The 24,734-nt window shown below is 38.6% G+C and overlaps 1 protein-coding gene across 1 annotated transcript in view; it reads left to right on the forward strand.

Moving 5' to 3' along the window:
• B3GALTL (beta 1,3-galactosyltransferase-like) overlaps positions 1–24,734 on the forward strand; it is a 65,389-nt gene that overhangs the window by 12,401 nt on the left and 28,254 nt on the right. Inside the window, exons 4-6 of the mRNA XM_010283990.1 lie at positions 1,780–1,889; positions 20,982–21,058; positions 24,404–24,515. Of these exons, the coding sequence (XP_010282292.1) occupies positions 1,780–1,889; positions 20,982–21,058; positions 24,404–24,515 (299 nt within the window). The remainder of the gene's footprint in view (positions 1–1,779; positions 1,890–20,981; positions 21,059–24,403; positions 24,516–24,734) is intronic.

The raw sequence follows: 24,734 nt of genomic DNA on the forward strand, positions 1-24,734 counted from the left end.
AAATAAATATTGCATGATGTAAAATGTGAATTTATACAGCAATGAAACTGCAGATTAAAAGTGTTTGAAATACTCCGCTGACAAGAGGCTTCACATGCTTCCTCTGAGGTGCTCTGTCCTTGGGACGTTTGTTTTCAGAGAGATGTTGCTTGTAGTAAAACCTGTCAGCTTTCAGTCAGCCATGACTGTCTGGATTTTCTCTGCTGAACTTTCATCCTGGACTGTTTTCAATTTGACATCTCCTACATGTCATTGAAAGTTTGATTTCAGTGGAAAACTAGTAACTGTTCTTAGAAAGCTTTTTTAGAGGTTTTATATGTTTAAGTTCTCTAACTTCCATAATGTTGCTAATGAAGGTGGTCTTGAAGTTCTACTTTTCTGAAATTTGACTCTTGGAACTTTTTTGTTTTGGTGTGCACTTTGTTCCTTCTCCACATTTTTTGACATTCTGTAGAGATCCCATGTGACTTCATCTTTGATTTCTTTCCTTTTGTTACCTTCTTGTCATGGAGTGATGTCATCTGTAAACATTAACTCAGCAGCCTTTTCTGTGCTGTTTCCTCCTAGAATCTATTACCTCTTATGCCTGGTCTGCCTGTCACCTCCAGTGACAGAATTTAAATGCAATTCTCAATCCCTGCCCACCCTACTTATTAAGGTCTACTTATCTCCTTGAACACTGAACATTGCTACTGTCTTTTTTGTTCCTTAGGCAGTAATTGGTCAGTCACTTACTTGTACCTCTTAAGTTTTTATACCCTGAATTTCCACATCTGCACACTTTCTGCATATGTATGAAGTGCAGCCTTTTCTGGCAAACTAAACAGAAGCTGCAATATAGTGTCTCATCTTACACATTGCTACTTAGTTATGGTCTTGGGTGGGTTATACAGCATAGGTCAAACTTGTTGAGAATTTTGGAAGGCGCATCTGTCTTTTCCTCCTCCTTTCACCTTCTCATCCTCTGTTGTGTTCTGCTTCTGAACGGGATCAAATCTGCCTATTTTTCTTAGCTTTCAAAGTGCTGAGAGATTATTCTGTCTACTATCACCAAGAAAATTTGGCTATCTTCAGCTTCTCCATGGTATCAGCCTTCATTTGTATGAAGCCTATATCAGCCTATTTGTATTTTTTAATAAGTGTTATTTTTCCTGTCCATAAATGTTTGCAAAGCTATTTTCTTTTAAATTTCTGTGAGTCTCATCTCCTGTTGTGAGTTCTTAACTGTGGTGCCTTTAAACACTGTGAACACACATTTGAGGTTTTGATGCTGTCCTATCAGATAAAAGTATTACCTCATTGTTCTCACGTGCATTTCTCTCCATGTGATATTTGTTTCTGGGTAGGGTTTTAAGCTCTTTAATGAGAAAGCATCGTTTCCATTTTGTGTTCATCCATTGCCTAGTGAAGGGGAGATTCTGGTTTATGAGTAACACCTTTTAACTCTGGTAATAACGAGTGCTGATATATTGGAGAAGGAGGAACTTCATGAATGTGCTTACTGTTAACTGCGGGCATAAGTTTCTTTGTTGCTGCAGATCTCCTAGTCACGTCATACTTTTTATGTGTTAACCCTTAAAAAGACCGGCTTGGATTTTTTTTTTTGTCTGTTAAATTATGCCTTTTTATTATTTCATGAAATGTTTATATAATTAAAGAAATAGCTTGCTATGCAATAGATTCCCCTGTCCCCCCTTCCCCCCTGATTCTCAGTAGCTTTGGAGCAAAACTGAAAATAACTTCTTTTGTCTTTAAACCTTCTTATTTTCTGGTTCACAGAATTAAAAGAAATTGTATTTATCATCCAGAGTCAAAGTAATTCTTTTCATTCCAAGAGAGCAGAAGATCTAAAAAGAGATATTTTAAAACAGGCTGCAGATCTTGGAAAGGTATGTTTAGATAATATAGATTGCACCTTGTTATATATGGGTTTACTGCATTTTGCTAAAAATATAGTTTTCTGTTGTGCCTTTTCTGGATCCATTTTATTAATTGTCTTCTGTGTGCTTATGAGAGAACTATTTCAGTGGGTGTTTACTGATTGTATGCCATGATGTATCACCAAATAATTTTAATTTCAACTATCTACCTTTTTGTGTAATTGTTTTTGTTTGGATGGCATTTGATGTAAAAGTGATAGCAAGAAAGATTTGTAGTGTGTGTTTAAGAAAAAGTCAGATGCTTTCTGTATGAAGTGAAAACCATAGTAATTTAAAGCACTACTTAGAATAATTTTTAGGCGAGTATTTTATTAGAGCCAACGAAGATGCTGTAATGTAGATTTTGTCTGAATTCTGTTGCGCAACTGTAGCATTATGGCTGTAGAGCAGCAGTGTACATTGACGTTAAAATCCTAACACAGGATTCCCTACTTCCTACAGCAAGTCTTCCACAACTCTCTTGCCCACATTGGTATTAGCTCCCTCCCTGGTTTATTAACGACTCCTTGTTCCTCTGCCACCCCACTGGGGACTGAGCACTCAGCCTCTCACCTACTGGTGAGCCATGCTGGCCTGGGAGCTGCAGGTTGTACAAGTCTGGTTTTGACTTAATACTCTAATACGAAATTTTACTCGTAAAGCTTTAGCCTAGAGAGGAGAGATTTTTAAGGAGACTTACTCTGAAATTTAAGTGTACATAAACAATGCTTTATTTTCTCTGTCTTTAACGAAGATAAGAACAAATTAAACGGCATACATCCCCTATATATGAAATAGCTTGCTGTGAGGTTATTGGACCTATTTTTCAATTCCAGGTTCTTTGTTGTAAAGGAAAAAAAAGTCTGATTTAAATTGTATTATGAATCTTGTCCTTGTAGTGCCTACATCAGGTTCCCGGACATTTTAGTTTTCATTTATCCAAGCTTATCAAACCTGTTGTAATTAAATCCATTATAAATGCAATTTCTAATCTCTTAATGAAATCAGTCATCTGAACAGCCTTTGTTCTGCAGAGTTCTGCTCTTTCAGAATCCTCTTTGGGATTGGGGCAAGTGTGCAGGTGCAATGAGGAGAGGATTATGGCTTCCGTTGTTAAAAACAAAGACTTATAATTTAGTTCTGTAATTGATGTTGCAGAATATGAATGATGAAAAGATCAATAAGGGAAAGTATAAATAATTTCAGTGAGGCAGGAATATAGGAATGTTTTATGGGAGAGAGGTAAAATCGTTTTTGTAATCAGAGAGTTGTACCTGTGAGTACTTCTGCCTTGAGCAAACTGAACTGGCTTTTAAAAAACTTCATTGTCTAATTATAGGAGATTCCTTTACAGGAATGCTGAAATGGTAATGCTTTTCCATTAAGAGGTATTCCTTTTCCTATTCTTTAATATTTCCAGTATTAAGAGGTACCTGTTAAACAGCATTCATGGCATCTTAGAGAAGCAGTGATGGAAATACATCACACCAAAAATCTCATATCTGAAATGTGGGAAAAGAGGAAAGCCATCAATCTACAGGAAAAAAAATGAGCATAGTCAACATGTACTTGGCATGTCTTGATTGCTTTTGTCAACAAGATTCTGCTCATCAACATTTGAAGTTCACATTTTTCATTAAAAAGAATGCACATGACTTTACTTTCAGGCAAAGGAAGTTAAATCCTTGCATTTTAAAGGAAAACTGCTGTATAGAAACAAAGGACTGGATCAACTGAATCATCAGGTTCACTTGCCTGTTGTCATAGGACCAAATGATAGATATTTAGTCCATAAGGATTCATTAGTTGTTATTTTCTGCTGTTTTAAAAAGAGAAGTGGAAGCCAGCTACTAGATTTATATTATTTAATGAAACTAGAATACCTGCATTGCTTTAAAATGGATTAAATCACTCACATTCATATTTACTTTACATTCATCTTTACAAGTAATTTGTCCATTTATTTTCTTTCACTGTGAAAATATTTTTTTCATGTGAAACTAATCTAATTCTGGTCACTAGTAGATGTCATTTTTGACTTCATACTTAAAAGCATATTCCATAGTGATTTATTGAGTTTTAACCAAAACTCTTAAGTATATTAAACAATGGCTAGAACATAGCAGTGAAGGAAATTCCTTAAGATTTTTACCAATTTTCTTAATTTTCTAAGATTTCTGCATTTAAGAAGCTCTGTAAACTAGGCCTTCCTAAGAAATGCCAGGTAAGAATAAGGAAACTGTCAGAGTGTGAAATTTATATTTGGGACTGTTCCCTCTCTAGCTTCTTAATAGCCAAAAAAGTTTTCAATTTTTTATGTTTTAGACTAGAAAACAGGTAAAATATGGTTTTTTGAAAAATTATAGATTTTGTCTGAAATACTGGTTTAGATGCAGTTAATGCTATTTAATTGCCTGGGATCATGACATCGTTTTGAAGACAAAGGTCTGTGCATTTCTTTATGAAAACTGGTCTAGTAGAACCTTCCCCTGGCCCTGCCCTGAGGGTTCATATATTGAACACCCTCAGCGTATTCATTATGTTCAAAAAACTTATTTTTCCTGAAAAGCTTAGAGATTAAATGGTATCCTATGTATGTTAACCGGAATAAATATATCAAATTAGTAGTATTCATTATGGAATTTAAAAAAACCCACAACACAAACCAGTCATAGAATCATGGAACAATTTAGGCTGGAAAAGATCCTTAAGATCATCAAGTCCAATTGTAATAATAACACTACCAAGTCTACCACTAAACCATGTCCCTAAGCAAGTCTACATGTCTCCTAGTATTTAGAAGGCATGTAGGCACCAGGGAGAGTAACTCAACCACCTCCCTGGGCAGCCTGTTCCAATGCTTGACAACCCTTCCAGTGAAGAATCTAAGAATGAGATTTGAAGGACTGATACCATGGAGTATTGGAAAATGAAAATGTGTCACATACTTCCATATGAATAATAGATGATGTGAAGTATGACATTTATAGAAACATGTGGTGGGTTGACCCTGTCTGGACACCGGATGCCCACCAAAGCCACTCTCTCACTCCCCTCCTCAGCTGGACAGGGGACAGAAAGTATAATGAAAAGCTTGTAGGTTGACATAAGGACAGGGAGACATCACTCACCAATTACTGTCACAGGCAAAAGAGACTTGACTTTGGGAAAAAAAAAAATTGAATTTATCTCTACTCTGATTTGATTCTTAATGATAAGAACTAAAACCAAATCTTAAAACACCTTCCCCCCACCCCTCCCTTCTTCCCAGGCTCAACTTCTCCTGATCTTCTCTACCTCCTCCCTGCAAGTGGCGCAGAGGGACAGGGAATGGGGGTTGCCGTCAGTTCATCACGTTTTCTCTGCTGCTTCTTCCTCCTCAGGGGGAGGACTCCTCACACTCTTCCCCTGATCCAGCGTGGGGGCCCTCCCATGGGAGGCAGTTCTCCATGAGCTTCTTCAACCTGAGTTCTTCCCACAGGCTGCAGTTCTTCACGAACTGCTCCAGCCTAGGTCCCAGCCATGGGTGCCGTCCTTCAGGAACCCTGGGCTCCTCTCCCCATGGGGCCACAGGGCCTGCCAGGAGCCTGCTCTAGCATGGGCTGCCCACGGGGTCACGGCCTCCTTCGGGCATTCCCCTGCTCCGGCATGGGGTCCTCCCTGGGCTGCAAGTGGAGATCTGCTCCCCCGTGGAGCTCCATGGCTGCCGGGGCACAGCCGGCCTCACCATGGGCTTCCCCAGGGGCTGCCGGGGAACCTCTGCTCCGGCGCCTGGAGCCCTCCTGCCCCTCCTGCTGCTCTGGCCTGGGGGCTGCAGGGCTGTTTCTCTCACATGTTCTCACTCCTCTCTCTGCCTGCAGTTGTGCAGGTTTTTTTCCCCATCTGTTCTCCCAGAGGTGCTACCACCGTTGCTGATGGGCTCAGCCTTGGCCATTGGCGAGTCAGTATTGTAGCCGGCTGGCGTTGCCTCTGTTGGACCCAGGGGAAGCTTCTAGCAGCTTCTCACAGAAGCCAGCTCTGCAGCCCCCCGCTATCAAAACCTTGCCACTCAAACCCAATACAAAGCACTGCAATTATAATTTGCAGAATTTTTACTATTGGGCTTACTTTGTTTTGAGCAAAATCCCGTCTTTTGTACCATCTCATAGAAATTAAGTTTGACAGGTTTAAACTATCCCTGTATACAAAGGGGTATATTGCTTGGTTTTTAGTTTGAGCACTATTACTGTAGTGATTATTAATACCAATTTAAGATAAATAAGTACAGTCAGAAGTATGGAACTGTACATAGAAAACCTCCATATTATGTTGCTTGAGTAAAAATTTACTTTAGTTAAGATCTTCATTAAATTTTCATAATATTGTTTCTGTGTCAGTCTCCCAATTTCCAGTTTGGCTAACGTGAAAATGGGTGACAAATATTAGGAGCATTCTATAGTTGTGTTCTTTTTTGTTTAAAACAATTTTGCAAAATCCTGTTTCCTGAAGCGCAGCAGAAGCAAAACTGATCAGAAACCCAGCTGGCCTGTGCCTCTGTTCTGTGCCTCAGAAATTCAGTCATGGCCACAATATGTGTTGCCGAAGTGCCAGTTGTTGTTGAGTGTGCCATGTGTGCTTTAAAAATCTGTTATTTTTAATTGCCTAGGCTGTACTGGTGGCAGCACTGGACTATTTCAGTAATATGGAAGATTTCTTTGTTAAAGCGTTGGAGAGGGGGAAAAAAAGTATAATTGGCTTGCTTGAATTTTAATGTATATATCTTAAGCCATCACCGTATTCCTGTCTGAAATTGATCTGTCTCCAAATTGTTCCTGCTCATGTTTTGGCCATCTGTGAGAGACTACTTTCAGGGTATTTGTAGGCTGTTTCTTCTGTATATTTTTTTGTGTGTGTGTAATTTGCCAGTAGGTCATAAATTCCTTTTCTATGTGAATTAATGTTTTCTGAAGTTCTTCCTAGCTCTACTTCCACATCTGATTTCAGATTCTGCAGTGAAGTCAGCTGAAGTTCTGTTGTCCAAAAGCCTCCTTAAATATTCCTCTGTTATTGTTTGTACTGTTCCCACAATGAATCCTAACTTCTATATCTCACCTGAAAGAGATTCTGAAATACTATCAGGCTATCATGGAAACAACTCTGAAAATTTGGCTAGATTTTCCTTGGTCTGTAGCACTAGTTGTCTTATTTTTTTCCTTGTTAGATGTCTTCCACAAATGAACAGGTATACATTCCTCTTCCAGATCTACAACTAGCTGTATAGCTAAAATTTCCTAGCGGTTGTGAGTCTTGGAGTAGGTCTGAACTGTTCTGCATTTTACCCTTACTGTAAAGCTCACATGCACGTTAATAATTCTGTGGTTATAAAATCTAGTGGAAGGATTTTCTCATTCACTGCAGCAGAGTTGTTTAAACTGATCTGTATATTTAGAAAAGCTATTAATAGACTTAGTTTGCTGGAGACTTTTCAAAATGAATACCATAAATGAAAGCAATCCATAATATAGCTGCTGCTTCAACTTCCAGATTTCTTGTTCAAATTCTAGATTCTAGTTAAAAAACGTTGTTTCCTCCTTTCCCTTCTCTAATGGCTCTCCATGCCACAGAAACTGCTTCTAGCACCACAGAAGCTGCTTTCAGCTGAGACTGATCAGATGATTCATTTTTGGATCTTGCAGTTTTAACAAAGTTTAACTGATTGTATTTAAGTGTTGGGCTAGATTCTGTCCTGCTCTTGCATGTCCATGTCTACAACAGTTCATCTTATAGCTAGATTTTCCATAATATCAACCCAATTTTTTAATAAGAACAGGTATGTTTTATACATAACTTTAAATTATTATTTTTCCCAGTGTTACTAGATCTAGTGTCCTTTTCTTTGTAAAACGTTACTGTGCAATCTGTTTTCTTCCTAGCAACAGCTTTCTTCTCTTGTGCAGTGATTTATTCATGTCAAATCCTGCAGGCTCATGAAATGTGCTTGTCACCTTAGTTCTTAAAATGCTTATTTCTTAAGATGAAAGAGTTTATCTTGCCAGGCAGTGGACAGTTTTTGTTGACTTTATTTATGAAAAACAAGGCTCTTTGGTATACCTTCTCCATTACCTTTCCATTGATTTCCCTCTGTAGAACAAAGATCAGATGCCAGTCTATAGCAGAGCTGTTGGGGAAGATACTATTACGTTGCCTTTGATATTAATCTTGTACGCCACTCGACTTGGCCCAGGTCTTGCTAGTCTTTGATCAGCAAGACTCTTTCCACAGCAAAATGATGAATCTGGCACATGACTGGCAACAGACTGTGTGAAGGTGTCTTGCTGAGATAACAAGTCCTGCACTTCTCTGTGGTGAGAGCAGAGATGCTGATGGGGTACCGGGAGCATCGGGAGCATCTGGCATTCTTACTTTCTCAAAGAAGCAAAGTCCTTGCAGGGGGTTCTTCATGGACTCGAACAACTAGAGTAATTAGGGAACATGGTACTGCAGTGAAAGAGAGGAAGAAGTTCCAGCCATTGTCGGTGGCCTCCTGAAACCACACAAATCCTCGTCCAAAAGTTTTGAGTATCGGAGTACACGGTACATATTGCTGTTGTGATGCTTTTTTCTGTCTGTATTGCTTGAGTCAGATGGTAGTAACAGTAACTACTAAAAACCCTGGATCATCTCTAATTTATGAATAGAAAATTCTGGAAACGGGATTTCTTTGTCCTTTTCTTCCCCCTGCACCCCACTTGAGACAACATTTTGCATTTAGAGAACAAACACCTAAATATTGCCATACTAGTTGAATTTTCTCCTGAACTTGCATACTAGTACCTTGCATAATTTGGATGTCTTGTTTAAAAGACAGAAAACAAATCAATGGATTAATTGCCCTCACTTTCAGATTCCTCTATAAAGTTTAGTTGGACTTTCATTTTATCCAACCTTTCTTTCCTTCCTTTTTGCTTTTGTTTTTCCTGACTTCTATTTGTAACATAATCCAAAACTTTCATGTTTATACTTATCTTCCTAATCTGTCCATAAAACTTCACTTCTATTAATGTGGGTAAAGCTTGCAGTATAAAAACCTTGTCTCTAGTAAGTGAGTGCATTTAAGCGGTCATTGGATGAAGTTCAGATTCCCTGTTCCTTATCAATATTAACATCTGCATTTGTTTGTTTTCTGATGTATTACTTATTCTGCTTACATACATTGTCTGATATCAGCATGTTCTTGGTCATTTTCTTTCCTGTTGAGTCCATAGCTTGTCTTCATAATGCTTAATTTCTTTTAGGATTTGCATTTTAAAATGCAGCTGCTCATTTTGGGGCCTCAATATTTGGGTGCTCAACTTCTGAAATGCTTCTAAACTGTCATCTGTTGAAGGCTGAGGTGCCTCTAAGTCCTGAAAAATCAAACCTTTTGAAAGTGTTTCAGGAAAAGTGTACAGTATTTTGTTTTGAAAATGTATTCCAGAGTTGTCTTGAATATCTTTTCTTCAAGGTCATCTTGCAGGACTTTACAGATTTGACTGACTTGTGTTTTATGTTTGCTTTCCCCCAACTGTTTTCTCTTGGCTTTTTGTTTTAATTGTTTGATCTCTGACTTTCTGATATGCCCTTGCTTCTCATTCTGCAAAGGTACCAGAATCCTTTTGATAATTACTAGGCTTTATTATCAGCAAAATCAATGTCTAGGCCGTTAACTATTGAAACTGTAAGAGTTACCTACACCATAATGCTAGAAGGTGAATATGATCATCTTCCTATAATAGCTATTCAGTAGATCTGAAAGAACTTGTAGAAGTTGGGTAATTCTGCACTAATGAGATCTTTTAAATGTTTTAATGGTGACACACGGGCTCCTCTGATCCCTGCCTTACACATCATACACTGTTTTTATGTAGCTGCTTTTCCAAGTCAAATACGTGGTAACTGCATTGGCTTTTCAATGCAGAAAATAGGACCTGTCATCTCACAGAAATGACTTCTCATGTCAGGGCAAAATATATACATGAAATTGGCAATTTTGAAGTGCTTTAGGCAAAGGTGCCTCTCAGCCTCTTCTGCAGCAATCTCTGCATACATAACAGGATTTGAACAAAACCATTTCATTAAGGTATATTGCTATTAGTAAAGAATAAGAGATTGATCTAAAATTTCCTCTTCCACTATGGCTGCTGTCTGCTATGTTAAAATTGCTCAGTCACCTTAGAATAGAGTGCCATATTCACTGCTCTCAAGTATACGGGAGACTAGAATTACTGAATCATCAGATTTAAACTCTTGAAATCAGTACCTGTTTACAGTTTTCTTCTTCTAAGTTCTCCTGAGCATCTATACGAGTACTTGAAATACATTTATCAAGTATCTTGCCTTGTGGAAGCTTCTTTCTGCTTTGCTGTTCCTGTTCCTTCTCTTCTTCCTTTCTTCTTCCTTGGTTAGAAACATATTTTAGGTTTACTTGGTAAGAGACTGTTGGGGGGAAGGGACCTGCTGCCCCATGTACCCCATTAAGTTAGCTAGGGAGATGACTGCCTCAAACTTGCTGTCAGTGAAAGATGCTCCAGACTTATTTGTCTGTGAATATAAAAATCTACTCAGAAATGGAAACTAAAACATTCTGTGAGGCTAAGAATTTCAGTAGATACTGCAATAAAAAGCTGAAGGTTAATGAGCTTGTATTGTTTCCATAGACTAAAGGGAGGGGAGAGCAGAAAACAAAAGTAAACCATTGTCCATTTGTGTGTATGACACATGGAATTTGCAAACCATCCAATGTTAGAATAGACTTTATAGATTTTGAAAGGACAATTTGATAATAATAAAAGCGTCAACAGAACCCCATAAATAGCTTAATTTTGTTGTTTGAAATGTTTTTATGTGTTAGTTCAGATTGAGAAAGATTTTGCTTTTAAGTAAAAACTCACCTTACACACTAGTATTAATCAACCACAATACTAAAATCCTATCTTAAACACAGTCTAAATAAAGAATCTTATTCAGATCAGTTGGCAACATGATTATTGTGGTTCACCATTAATACTTACTTTCATGAATAATGGCTGTGTACTGTATACCACATGTCTGTCTGCTGTATGATTGCTTTTATTTAGAATTCTTGTAAACTGTGAGCCGTGGAGACAGTATTCCTCAGTGCTTTTTTATCCACACAAGTGATAAGCAAACAAATGGCACTTCACTGCAATATATTGTTGTCATTCTAGGCTACTGTCTCATTATATGCATCTCTAGTAGCATTTGTTACAATAAGCATTACAAACTTTTCCAGATTTTTCCACATCTCTTTTGTTTTGTTACAAAATAAGACTGACTTTGGGATGTTGGTGATCACTAACTCTCAAAAGAACAGAACAGGGAAGATAGGGGATTTTAGGGAAGGAAAATGAAAACTAAATGCAGAATAAATTGGTGAGAACTCTTATATTGATTAAGTTTCTTATTCCAAAGCTACACTTTTTAATTAGCAAGTTCAAAGTCTTAGTTCTCAAAATTTAGGCTGCTGCTCAAACTAAATGCTAGATTGACTTAAAATCCATGTAATTATTTTATTAAATCCTGGTTAACTGAAAGTATAGCAGTCATGCCATACTGCTTATTTGGACCATTTCCACATTAGCAAGTAGTGTGGTGCAATAGGAGCAAACATGCAGAGCAATGCAGTTGTTGCCGAGTAGCTAGCACTGGTGTTACATGAGGTTTCAAAGGGTTTTACTTTGGACTAGTTCTGGTTCAGTTGTATGAGCTGGAGGTTCATTAGCAGTTGCAGCACATCCTTTGGTTTAGTTTTATTCCAAAGGAATACAGTTTGTGCACTCCATGATGCAAGATAGTGCTGTGAGTAGGAAAAAGTGCACAAAAATGGACTAAACTAAACTGAATGTATGAGGCGGTGTTAGGAGCAGTTGGAGCTGCTTTTGGTCTAGGTCTCAGTCTTGTAATTATGTTTGAATTCTATTTAGTAGATCAGTCTTTTTTTTCTAGGTATTAAGATTCCCGATGATAATTTTGAAATCGGTCAGTACCGCTGAATGTTGTTCACATCTTCGTTATTAAAAGAATTAAGTTAGTTTTTTATATTGTTTAGTTTGAAAAGTCAGGAGTAGGCAACTCTATCAGCAAGCACTAATCGAAGACTCCAGACTTCATTTTGATCTTTGAAACATGTAGCCCAGTCTAGATTAAAACAGATGAAATTAGAAGTATTTTATGTTTTTTACTGGGGGGGGAGGGGAATGTATTATTCATTTGATGCTGAACATACATTTTGAAAAATTTTCTTTTTTTTTTTTTTCTCCTTCAATTTAGTGGTTTCTTGAGTTTTCTCATGTTCTGGTCATCTGAATTATGATCTATTCAGGTTTTCACGTACAAGATTGGAGGCAATTGTGTTGATGTTGACACATTTTCTGCTCCTGATAAACATAAAAAGGTGAAAACATAGGCACATTTATAAATTCTTTGTATGACTGTTTTTCAGTTTGCTGCAGGACACTTGTTTGTACCAGTAGTTGAGGAAAATCTTGTGGTGTCATATCAACATAATGCCAACCAAATTAACGCTGATACTGCTGACCATAGGTGAATTATTTCTGCACCACAAAAACCTTACTGGATATTTTACTGATTTTCTGATTGTGGGCACTCTAGGCATCATGTTAGCACGACATCACTGTAATATGCATGCTGAAATTTACTCGCACTGTTGTTGAAGAACAGCCCAGTAAAATAAAAAAATCAGTGGCTACCAGTATCTTTCCTACATGAAAAAGTTACATCAGTGATAATTATAGGTTTTTCAGACAGAAATATATTGTAGTAGAAAGCTTTCTTTTTGATGATGAAATAGTTCATTACATAAGGATTAATATCCCAGCTAACTGCCTAAAAAGTCCCTTCAGATACAAGTACTTATTGTAGCTTTTTTCCCAGACAATGAGCTGTTGGATCTAGTGTGCAAGCACTTGGATTGGCGCTTTGGTTATGCGTTCAAGTATATTTTCTGGCAGCTAAGTTTGTGTTCTGAGGATGTCAATATAATGTTCAGTAGGAAAAAAGAATAAAATTACTTCCTCTTCATTAAAACTCTTGTTTTGTTCCCCCCTCCCCCCCCCTTATCTGAAGTTATAGTCAGGAACACTTCAAATCACTTTCTTAAGTTGCAGTTATTACCTCTATGTAATTGGGCACATGCTTCCATCTTTTCTTTAATGTAAGATTGGTTGACAACAGACTTACACACAGCATCTTGCTCTTGATTTATGAAAGCAAGGTACTGCTGTGGCCTTTCCCTGAACCCTTTGAAACTGCACATAATATATTAAGAAAACTCGGTTCTTTTTTAAAATTATAACCAGCCATCTGAGAGTAGAACAGAAGTAGAGATTCTCTCTAGTGGAAAACAGTAGATTATTACTTTAGGCTTCCTGAGGAGCAAAAGACTACAAAAAGTCTATTTTTTGGATAGTATGCTTCATTTGCAATGTGTTTTTTTTAAAACAGCTTAAAGGGAGAAATAGAGCAAAGATTAAAAAGGTCATGACCATCTTGGAGAAGCTCCCAAATAACTAACTTGTTAAACAGAAGCAAAGTACTTTTGTTACAGCTGTATTGTAAAATAATACTTCAAATAATTTAAGGATTTTATTTGAAGGGGTATATTGAAATAATGTTTTGCCCTGGATTCTTGGACTTATGCTCTGATAAACATTGATACTTATGTCTTTAAAACATAAAAAAAAAATTTGAATATTTGGATATTTGAAATGTGTATTGAATTTTAGAGAATCATTAGAATATGGAGGAAATTGAGTGTACAGTGTAGTATTTGATGGTGACAATTCCTAGCAAATTGATTGACCAGCTGGGCTTAGTGGTAGGAGATTTGCTCTTACTTTCTGTCATTTTAGAAATCCTTCAGGGTGTCTACAGAAGTGGCATGTTTCTGAAAATAAACCTGTAGAGGGACTTCAGTGTGTATTCCACAACTCTCCCTTTGTTAAAGTTGGCATAATGGATGACTGGAAGAGCTTGGCTTATTTAACCTCCCAATGGGAGGGCTGAGAGGAGGACATATATGCTAGCTCTGAATGTGTTTTGGGGATTAATTCCTGAAAAGAAGACAGGAGAGTAGGGAAAATGTTGTTCAGTGCTTGTGGAGCGGAAACTAGGCAAACATTTCTAACTCCGGAACTGTGCGATTCAGTAACAGTGCCTAGGGTTTAGGATCCCCCCCACCTGCTCCCCGGTTCTGGGTTTCATGAGGCAGTTTAATAAACTTACAAAACAAAAGGATATATGCAAGACACCTGCAGGTACTTGTGTACTGGATTCGTTAAGAGAAGATTCCTATACACTTATATTTTTCTCAGCGTGTTACATGTTTGCTAATTGCTCTGATCAGGTTACTCAGTAAAACAACCGTGTCATGTTTTGCATTTCACTGTAGCTCCATATCTGTTTAGAAGTAGTACTTGCAATGTTATGTCATGTAGGGCATATAATAAATACTGGTGAACAACATCCAGTTTGAATCATGTTCTAAAAAGTAAGTTCTCACTAAACCATACAAATAGGGCAAGGTTTAGTTATGCTTACATGAAATTCAGTGGACTCTGTTCTACAGGAAACCAAAGCAAGTGCAGGTCTGCTAAGGGGGTTTTGGAGGATGTGACCTAGCTGTGGCTCTGGAACTCTCCTTTTAGCTGGGGATGATTTCTGCCATCCTGGGTGCTTACAGACGTCCCTTTTGACCTTGTAGTCTGTGAAATCTTGGCCCTTTTCATTGTTTTTACACCATACTGTTTTGTTCTCTATAAATTATGCATTTCTCTTATAGGCTTTGGTAGATTAGTATGAAATGGCATGTAGTACAGAGTTATGTCAGGTATTTGTTCCAGGTTAGCAGTTCTCTTAATTATTTCTTAAAAATTATTTTATTCTGAAAGATCTTTTCCTCACTGGATATGCTATTCCCCCAAGGTTTTTCATGTGTTAATGAAGAGGACTTTTAATTTTTAGAGTTTTATTTCAGTTCTGTTGATGATTTGCTGTGAAACAGAGCATGTCACTAGCATCTTTCTAGTTCAGCTTGCATAAATAATACCAAATTATTTTAAAGGTACGTATGAGGCTGTGTCAATGTCTTTTGAATTGAATATGTGGATCTAACACCTTCATTCACACTTAGGTTTTTTGTTTGTGTATAATTTGCAGTCGTAATCTGTGGCAGGTATGACCGCTCTCACTGCGCTGATACAGCAGGTGGTATTTGGGGCAAAAATGTCTTATACTATATTTGGGACTGTTGCGTTAAGAGGCAGATGCCCAAAGTCAGTGTTAGTAGTCCGGTCGCGCCCAACCCCTTTCGTTGGACTTTCACGGGTCTGGATGCGCTACTAACATCACACTACCTGCTCATCCGGACACCTCCTGAACTCACACGGCTGCACTCAGAGGTACGGTTGCGTTCAAGGACAACACAAACACGTCTGAGTCAATCAATAGTGCGATTTATTGAAGCAACAGATGCGCAAGTTCTTTGGATTGCTGGTGGTAAATTCACTGTCTGCGATGCAAGTGCACTAAATTAATTACGGTTGGGTTACACACGCATGGGGTGATGAAACAACTCTAGAGATTCCTAAAATTCCCATGGATCCACTTGGGATAGCTGTGTTCAAATCTTACCCAAAGGCGTCCCAATGTGGGGGAAGAGAGGGTCAGCCCGTTGGCAGATCCTAAAAGTCAGGAGTGATGGTGTCTTCCCTGACATCCAGCTCTTTTCACACTATTTTATAGTGTTTTACTTGGCAGGTGGAGCTTGAGTGACTCTAGTCATACATACCTTTATCAGGATTGGTTCAAAATTCTCTCACTTTGCATTTAAAGGTACAGACTAGGAAAAATTCAGTGCACAAGCTCATTGAGGAGTGGTCACACCTTGGGAGGTGGGTAACTTTTGAGAGGGGTGTGTGTTTTAGTATTGTAATGATATTATAATAAGCTAAGTTCACTCCAAGTACAGCATTTCATCAAAGTTGACAGGTCACTGACCCAGGGCATTGAATGTGCAGCTTATTAATGTACACACTGTGTACCTTTAGATTCCCCTGTTCACAGAGCGTGGCCGCGATGTCTCCACTCCGCTCCACCCTCCATGCAATTTCTCCCAGGGTCAACACACCAAGTTCCCCTGATGTTGCCAACATCTAGGGTTGCCTAGGGAATTGCCATGGTACAGACTCATTGTACACTAGCTATGTTCCACCCTGTTTCAATGCTGTTCTTAGAGTGTAAATTTCCAAATTGCCCCGCATCGATTACTCTACAGAGACCACGAGTGATTCTATTTTTTTTGATTTGCCCTTTTACAGTCATCTCAGTTGTGAAAGGGGGAGGGTAGTTTCTTGGTCTTCAAAAGTCATTAAATTATTTTATTTAGATTAAATTTGATTTGAGCCACATGTAAAGTGTTAATCTGTGCGAAACCATATGGGTTCTGTAACTGTGGAAACAATAGTTTCAAGATAAGATAATTTGTACTGAAGGTACAATAAATAAAATGAACAGGTCAGCCCAGTTCCACTAGGTTCAGAATGAAAATACATAAAATGAGAAAGGAAAAGCAACAGAGATCCTCCTGTGTTTTTGGAAGAGGCTATTTTACCTGTACAGTGTTTTTTTTTTTTAAGCGTCTCCTTTATTAAATCAGAATTGATGCATTGCTAGAGATGAATGGAAGGAAGGATATATGCAAGATATGTATTTTCATGTTTTAGAGGAAGTTGGGTAGAGGAAAGAGAGCAGGCTTATGAGAATGTCAAAAAGAAAAGATAACTTGCAAAAGCATCAGATTAGCTGAAGAAAAAGTGCTTTTTCTTTATCATCACTCCTTTGATTCACACAAAGGAAAGAGTTGGGGGTTCTTTTTGTTAGAGGAGATACCTGAGTATATGGTACAGCTACGTCGATTATGTAATTGACTTTGTACCTTTTGTATGGAAAAATTTTGTTTTTATCTAAAATGAATACAACATCAGCCTTTAGTGTGATACAGACAGTGAATATATTATTATTAACTCCTTATACATCTGTCTAGCTCCTGTTGTACCTGAAATATATGGCCACACACAAATACCAGCATAACTGCAAGGTTTGTATGTTTGTAAAAACAAATGTTCTTGTAAAGACAGAGGTTTGTCCTTTTATCTTCCTGTCTGCAATCCCATAAGCAAACATATTTTTACAGTTTTACCATGAAGTGGTTACATTTTACTGAAATACCAGATGTTGAGCATACTGTTGCTAAGATTTGCCACTTCCATGAAAAACCTCTGGACTTCCTTGTTTTTTGCAAAAAATTGAAACTAACAAGGAACATATTTGATAGATTGTCTTGAACTAGAACCATAATTCAAAACAGCTGATATTTTAAATGCAGGTGAATATCGTGTTCCAAATTAGAGTTTTGGCACTCTTTCTTTTCAATTTGAGTCATTCATAACAGCATAAATATTTTTAAAAGCAGTAGATAATCAATTTTTGATAGTTAATGCACTCCTGAGAGAACAGTTATTCTTCAGAGTGATAGAGATGTTTTCTTTAGTGTATGAAATTTGCAGGTTTTATGTATTTCTAGGTGCTATGCCTAACTGCCCTTAAAAAGAATTTAAAGAAAACTTGACAGAGTCAGCAAGCAGTGTGAATTTTATCTTACAGCCTTTCTTAGAGAATAAATTATTCCTGTGTTTAAATGTGAATTTTATGTTAATCGAATTGGCTTATATTAATGAGGAACATTCATCAAACAAAAATGTTTGGCATATGCATGGTGTAAGTGGAAAGGAATTAGACCCTTGAGAGATCAAGACGGTTTGTCGTAGGAGCTGCCGAAGCCGCTCGTCTGACAGAGGCGAGGCTGCTGCAGCTCTGTGGCCCCAGGTCCGGCCAGTAGCGAGGCCGAGCACGTGTTCCCGTAGGCACATGTGCACGCACCCACACAATACGTGTACCTGTATGCCACGTACGTCACGCCACGTGGCATGGTGGATGGTCATCCACGTAGATCAGCACAAACAGAAACCACAGCACTCGCACAAACAGAGTGTGCCAATGGCCTGACCACGTTTCACCTCTCCGGCTGAGCAGGATGAAAGCCTGGATACATAAATACACATACCTACGCTATGGGTGCTTCCAGCAGCTGGTCTTTGACGTGCAGTCTGTGCAGTCCCTGGCCCTCGCATGGGCAGTCTCTGCAGCTGCCAGCATGTGGGACTTGCTGTGCGGCTTGCAGCTCCATCCCGGTTGCTGGTGCTCAGCCTTGCTCCTGCGCACGCAGACGCTCACGTGCATGCATTATGGATCCTCCCAGTATCGACAGACACTCAGCATATCCAGTAGTTGACCCCGGGCCTCCCTTTTGCCTCATGCCCAGGCACGCACGTGCAAATGGGTCTTTCTGGTAGCTGGTGCAGACTCATACCATCCCATTAACTGACCCTTGCACCCCAGAGGTTCTCCTGGGGCAGTGACCTCCTGGCTCCTCTAGTAGCCGACTGTCAAGGCCCCTTGGTCTCTCCAGTGTCTACCCCAGGCTTGTGGCTGCTCTGATACCGGGCTCTCAAGCTTTTTCTACTCTGGGGCCAGCTTGATGCTTGTGAGCAGTTACACACATTGACATCCCCACATACAACATGTATGCACCCCACTCTCCCCAGATTCTGGCAGCACAGACGTGTGCACCCCTGTGACTCATGGTCCCCTCTCCAATGGCAGGCACTCGGACCTCCAAATACACAGACACACAGATCCTCCTGCCTGGGAGTTAGAAATGGAATTTACAGAGGAGACAGGACAGACTGCCGTGATCGGAGTAGGGCATGACCAGACAAGCATCCTGCCAGCAATCGGTTTCAAGTGACCAACCCCCTTTTTCCCATGTATTTATCAATAGTTGCTACTCCTCAAACCACGCTTATCCTCTTTTCCTGGCCTTTCATCTTCCCCTAAGCATCTTATAATAAGTTTTGTGTCATCTCAAAATGCTTTTCCCCTGAATCCCATAATGCATCCCTATCACGGCCCAGAAGGAGCCGTTTAGGACGACCTCCCTCCCCTTGGGACCAACAACTAGGTTCATGATCCCGCTGGACTGAATTAAGGTGAAATGACACCAGCCAACCAGTTTAACAATTTAATAGTACAAAAATGCAAGGCATGAGGTTCCATGGAATAACTCAATGGCAACTACTCTAACTAAACAATCCAGCTAGACCAACAAGTCCTGTGCAACACATCTTTCACAATTTGACAAAGAGAAGAGAGAGACAGAAACAAAGAAGGTATCACCACCTGTGGATCCAGCGGTGTCCTGTTGGTCCTCTTGAGTCTTCTTGTTCCTTGGTGGTGGGGGTCCCCCCCAGCCACTGTGAACACCGCCTTTTATACTTTTCAGTCCCGCCTTTTTCGCTCCGGTTGCCCGTGCCCATGCGACATTGTGTCTCCTATGCTTGGGGGGGCAGGGGTGTCATTGGTTGTCGGGTGCCCTTGTCAAGTGCCTGTTCAGGTTTCGGTTCTTGTCATGGTGCATCGTTCAGGCAACCCCGGGCTGAGCTGTTTTTTGCAGCTCCCTCCGAGTCATCTCTGCATAGATAAGGATCTGCCAAGGTGAGATGAAGCTGAGTCGATTCACAACTCCCTGCATCTCATCTTTGTGCTCTGAAACCGGTCTAGCAGGCCTCCGCACCAAGAAATGTTTAAGACAAAGTCCGCGCGTCGGTCTACCACAGTCCCATACCCCTGTAGACATAACGCCCTGTTGGACCGTAAGGTGAGCAGGGAGCCTCTCCTTTCTCTTCGGCTGTGGGTGTCACACCTGGACAGGCTGATGGGGAGCTTGCAGGCTGGGGGGAGCTGGGTCAGGGTGTTCATTTTTCTCCAATGGCATTATTGGGGTTCATCCCCTGTTGTTGTTCCTCTGTGCTTCTTTGTGTTTATGGAGGTGAGCCTTTAACCACCTAACCTAACAGTTTGTATAATGAAAAGGTGGGATCATTTACCTGCTAGTAGTAAGTAATTTGTATTGAAATGCATTAACACCACCGGTGCTTTATGAGGTCAATTGTTGTAATGGGCTATATTTAGATGGTGGAGAAGTAAACTGTTTGGGAGGTTAGGCTTTTCTGGCAGGAAGATTTTTGCTTCAGTACTAGTGCCATTACCTAACCCAAAGGATTTAGATATTTGTGAGGTGGTTGAGACCCTAATGATGCTGCAATAGAGAATCGTACTTGTAAATTAGTAGCTAGTTAATCAATGGAGTAAGGTACTACCTATATATTATGGGATATATGCATCTCTCTCACTTTTTACATGTATGAAATAGTGAATAAATTATGCAGTTTGGTTTAGTAGAGGGCCATGTTTAAAGGGTGTTTTCTTGGGGACTTCTGCAGAATGATAGCTTGTCTGCTAAACTTCTGAATCTGCCACACCAGAGAGATTTCAAGTAATAAAGGAGAACAGAAATTTGTAGAAAGATTTTGCTGTGTAGAAAGCTGCTTTGATTTTTCAGTAAGATAAGGTGCTAACTCCTCATTTTGGTTTTTGTCATGATGTTAGTGTGACAGGTCAAAGCTGAACTCAGCAAAACAAGGTGTTAGAACTCTCACATAATCCCTGTGTAACATGATTGTCAATGGAAGCCTTTGTAGAATACCCTATGTTATTTGTAAGTCTTTCTTTACAGTATGGGATTTTATGATATGGTGAAAAAATGAATATGAAATATTGCTTAATTGATTACATGTACAAAACATTTCACTTGAAGTATATTAGCTTTATATCTAATAGAGAATGAAGAAATGATGAGTTGGAAGAAGTATTTTTCCTAAGTTGCGGGTCACCTTGTTTTGTACCATCCCAAGTCATCTATTTTATAGGGCTACTTGCCAGTAAAAAACAATGAAGAGCTAAGTAGTCATAAGATTAGTTGGCATTTAGGAAAAAAAAAGCGCGTATTATTCAAGTTTAATGGGAATATTTTTATTTTTCTTCAAGGAATTACCTACGGTTCTGCTTATTCATCAGATGGATGGGCGTGAAGGTGCATGGACAATATTACCATTAATGAGAGAGTAAGTGTAATGAATGCAAGTTACTTTCAGAATTTTTTGCAACCAAGCATATAAATATAAATTATTTAAACCTCTTTTTTCAGAAGCAGAAGTTTTTGAATGAGAGTTACAACCTTATCTTTTCACTTTCTTTCTCTTGTTTTTCAGTTTTCCGAAGCAATTTTCTATTAAATTTCATTGAATCAGAGAAAGCTATTTTAAATAAAAGAATGATAATATAATGTAACTGAGCAATTACCTTCTTCAAATCATTGTTTTAAAATTATTAAGGAAGTGAACTAGTCAAAAGAAATACATTTTAAATGTGTATTTTCCTATTTGGTCCCCACTTCTCACAGTGTAAGATGTGACGTATTTCAGAACTTTTGACTGTTCATATTATTTGTCTGAAGTGGATAAATATGATCCAATGATAAAAATATGATAGAAATGAAATGGATAAATAATTTTTTAAAAATAGGTAGTAACACCTGTTTGGTATTGGAGTTTCTACCTTCTATTGCTGACAGTGTTTTTAAGAGGTGGTGTGCCTCTCTAGTGAAAAAATGTATGTTTTGACATTTTTTTAGGAGTTTGTATGGCTAGTTTTCATCTTAGTATGGTCAGAGAAGACAGGTAATCTCAAATATCTTTTCTTCTTACCTTATGCAGATGGCTCCAAGGAAGACTGCTGCATTTTCACAGTAGTATGTTGCAAACTGTTAGGAAGCAATGGTTCCTGTTTCAGAAAGTCCTAAAGCTCCATAGTACTGAAGGCTGTCCTTTTGCCCAAAACTTTCATTTGAAATTGATTCCAGAGGCTCTGCAGCCTCTTGAGCTTTAATTTAGTTCGTATAGTTTATTAGAGTTACTCAAAAGGATGTTTTTGTTTTGGTTTGAGGTTTTTGCATCAGACTGGTTACAGGACAGGTTACTTTTCTCTCTTCTGCTTTCCATTGCTTTCTGTGTGTGTAGAAACATGAAAAGAGTGCTTGTATAGCAGCTATTTTCGAGGTATATGTAAACTATGAAAAGAAGCAAAAGGAGAATTGAAGTAAATTGAAAAACTGGAAGATGATGTTCCAACTATCAGTCATCTTTTTTTGCCTTCTTAGCTCCTTTTTTAATGACCTAGTCATTCCTCTTCTGAATTATTTGTTTCTTGGTGACAGGGTTTACGAATACAGCTCTTACAAGATAGCAAAACTTAGAAGCAAAAATACAAGTGCTAGTTTGGGTGATAAAGCAGAAGAAAATTCCTCAGAAACCAGAAGAGGAGTCTTAAGCAAAGGGTTTCCATCTTGAAGAGAATTCTGGAATATGAAGTTCCTTGTGTCTACCATTTCACTTACCACTTACCATGAAGAGAGGTTAAGGGATCAGCCCATTCTACAGCAGCTGATGATGCTAGGAATTGTGATACAAGATGCATTCTTATCTGAAAACTGCTTTCAGATGAATGGGTTCCCTCAGCTCTGTGGTTGTCAGCATTTTTAAGTAGGCCTCTAAACAGTTATGATAATTCTTAATTTTTAGTTCTTGGGCACAGGTTAACTTGGATAAAATACTTAATTTCAGAATATGTAATCACAAGACATCAATGGATGTATTATGACACAGTACCCTCACTGTCTCCAGAATGCCCACTGCATTTCTTCTCAGTAACCACATTTATTAAACAGACAAGAAATCCCTTTTTTAAATTATTACCCTGAAACTGGATCTTACCTGAGTATCTCCAATGGCTCCTTGCAGTCTGAACTCCAAATTTCTGTGCAATGAGGTCTACATAAGATTCTCTGCAAGCCTTGAAATACTTAGTCTTCAAAATCATTCTGTTTGTCCAGCAATAGCTAGATGAACAGATAATTCTTTTTGTGGGGATCATTCTAGTGTTTTTCTCCTTGCCCCTCACCCACCTGCTTTTGTGTAAATCCAGGTATTGCTCTCCTAAAGTTCTAGCTGAGCACTAAAGTGTGAGAGAAAAGCCTTCAGCCTTTCCAGGGCATTGAATAGTGTCCATTTTTAAAAACATGAGGGTATCTGATATTCTTTCTGTACGTGTTTGGCAAACTTTAGAAGGAACAACTAGGAAGTGTCTTTCCCAGGTGATTGTATCCTGTTTGCTTGCCTGAATGCAGCCCAGATTTCAGTTTTGTGTCAGCAACAAGTATATGCTTTATGAACTAAAAAGATGAATGAAATTACAGTTTACCACGTTAAGTATCACAAGCGGAAAGCAGCAAATAACCAAATACCATTGCAAGACAAAGAGGCAAGGTAGGTTTATAGGAAAATAGCGTGTCCCAGATGCAAGAAGACTGAACTAGTTTAGCACCTGGCAACCGTCTGGTGCTTCTAGCATGTAATTTAAAGACCTGCAGATGCAGGTATCACGTGTTCTAGCATAAGTATTTCTCAGATAGTGGGCTTAGTTTTTTGGGTTTGGGTTTTTTTTAATGCAAATACCATTCCCTAAAATATAAATGATCCTGTCACTCTTTTTTACTTATTTTTGATGACTTAAATTTCTGCTGTTTATTTTCATTGCTGATTTTGTCAGTAGACAATGCTGTAGAGGAAGAAGTCTGTGATGTTTATAGGTGCCAATTTTCTTATCCCTCAGATGATTTCTTTAATTAAATCAACATAAAAGCTATGCAAGGAAAACCGGCAAGTAAAGGTTGGGTTTTTTTCCATTAGGCAACATCATGAATTAATAAGGCTTTGATTTGTTAAGTAGTGGAAAAATTAAGCTGGGAGGGGTAGAGAAATACGGAATGAGAATTTTCTGAAGGAGTCAGGAATCCTGCATTGAGATTAGTGTTCGTGTTGAGGAAGGTAGGGGAGCCCCTTCAATCTGTGTAGTTTCACTGTACTGAAAAAGCTAATGAAGTTTTTAAGTTGTGGGTGATGATTATGATCAGTGTCTAACAGCTGTGAGAAAACCTGTCATTAGGCATTTTCATGATTGTTGCAATGGTGTTAGATTCCAACAGTGAGGCTCCTTGGAAGAAAGTTAAGGTACAGAGGGGAAGGTAACTTAAACTGCTATCTGTAAACTTCTGAATTCATAGGTGGTTACAGCTGTAGTACGTATACGTTTCTGAGTGGACGTTCTTTATGTATCTCTGTTCCCTTCTTTCTGGAATAATGGGTGCTATATAAATAGATAGCAGCAGAAGTAATATCTTTATCCATTCACTGTAGTCCTTTGATATGTAATTCTAAGTTAGTAGTAAAGGTTTCTGTTTCTGTGTAAATGCGTAATTGATTGCAGAGTACTTATATTTGGGGAACGTGGGTTGAATCTATCATTCTGTTCATAAGCCAGTTTATTAGTAAAACGTTAATTTCTTTTGTTAGCTTCTCTGTTACCTATGGTAGGAACTCCTCATGGATTTTCTTCTGTGAAGAAGATACAAGAATACAAGTTGTAAAGCTGCTAGAAACACTTGGAAGATTTGACGGGTCTAAGGTGAAATAAAAATTTAGATATTTAACTTTCTTTTGAATGTGCTTGAATGGGTTTTTAGTACAAATTTTAATACAATTTTAAGTACAAAATTATAACTACAGAATTTTAGAACTCCTAGTTACAGAGCAGTTTCTGTGGGCCAGAATTTAATTTTATAACACTGCCTGGATGGCTTATAGCTCCAGACATTGGAAAAGATGTGTCCAAACAGCTTAAAAT

Source organism: Phaethon lepturus, unplaced genomic scaffold (genome assembly GCF_000687285.1).
Source record: "Phaethon lepturus isolate BGI_N335 unplaced genomic scaffold, ASM68728v1 scaffold4873, whole genome shotgun sequence".
NCBI lineage: Eukaryota > Metazoa > Chordata > Aves > Phaethontiformes > Phaethontidae > Phaethon > Phaethon lepturus.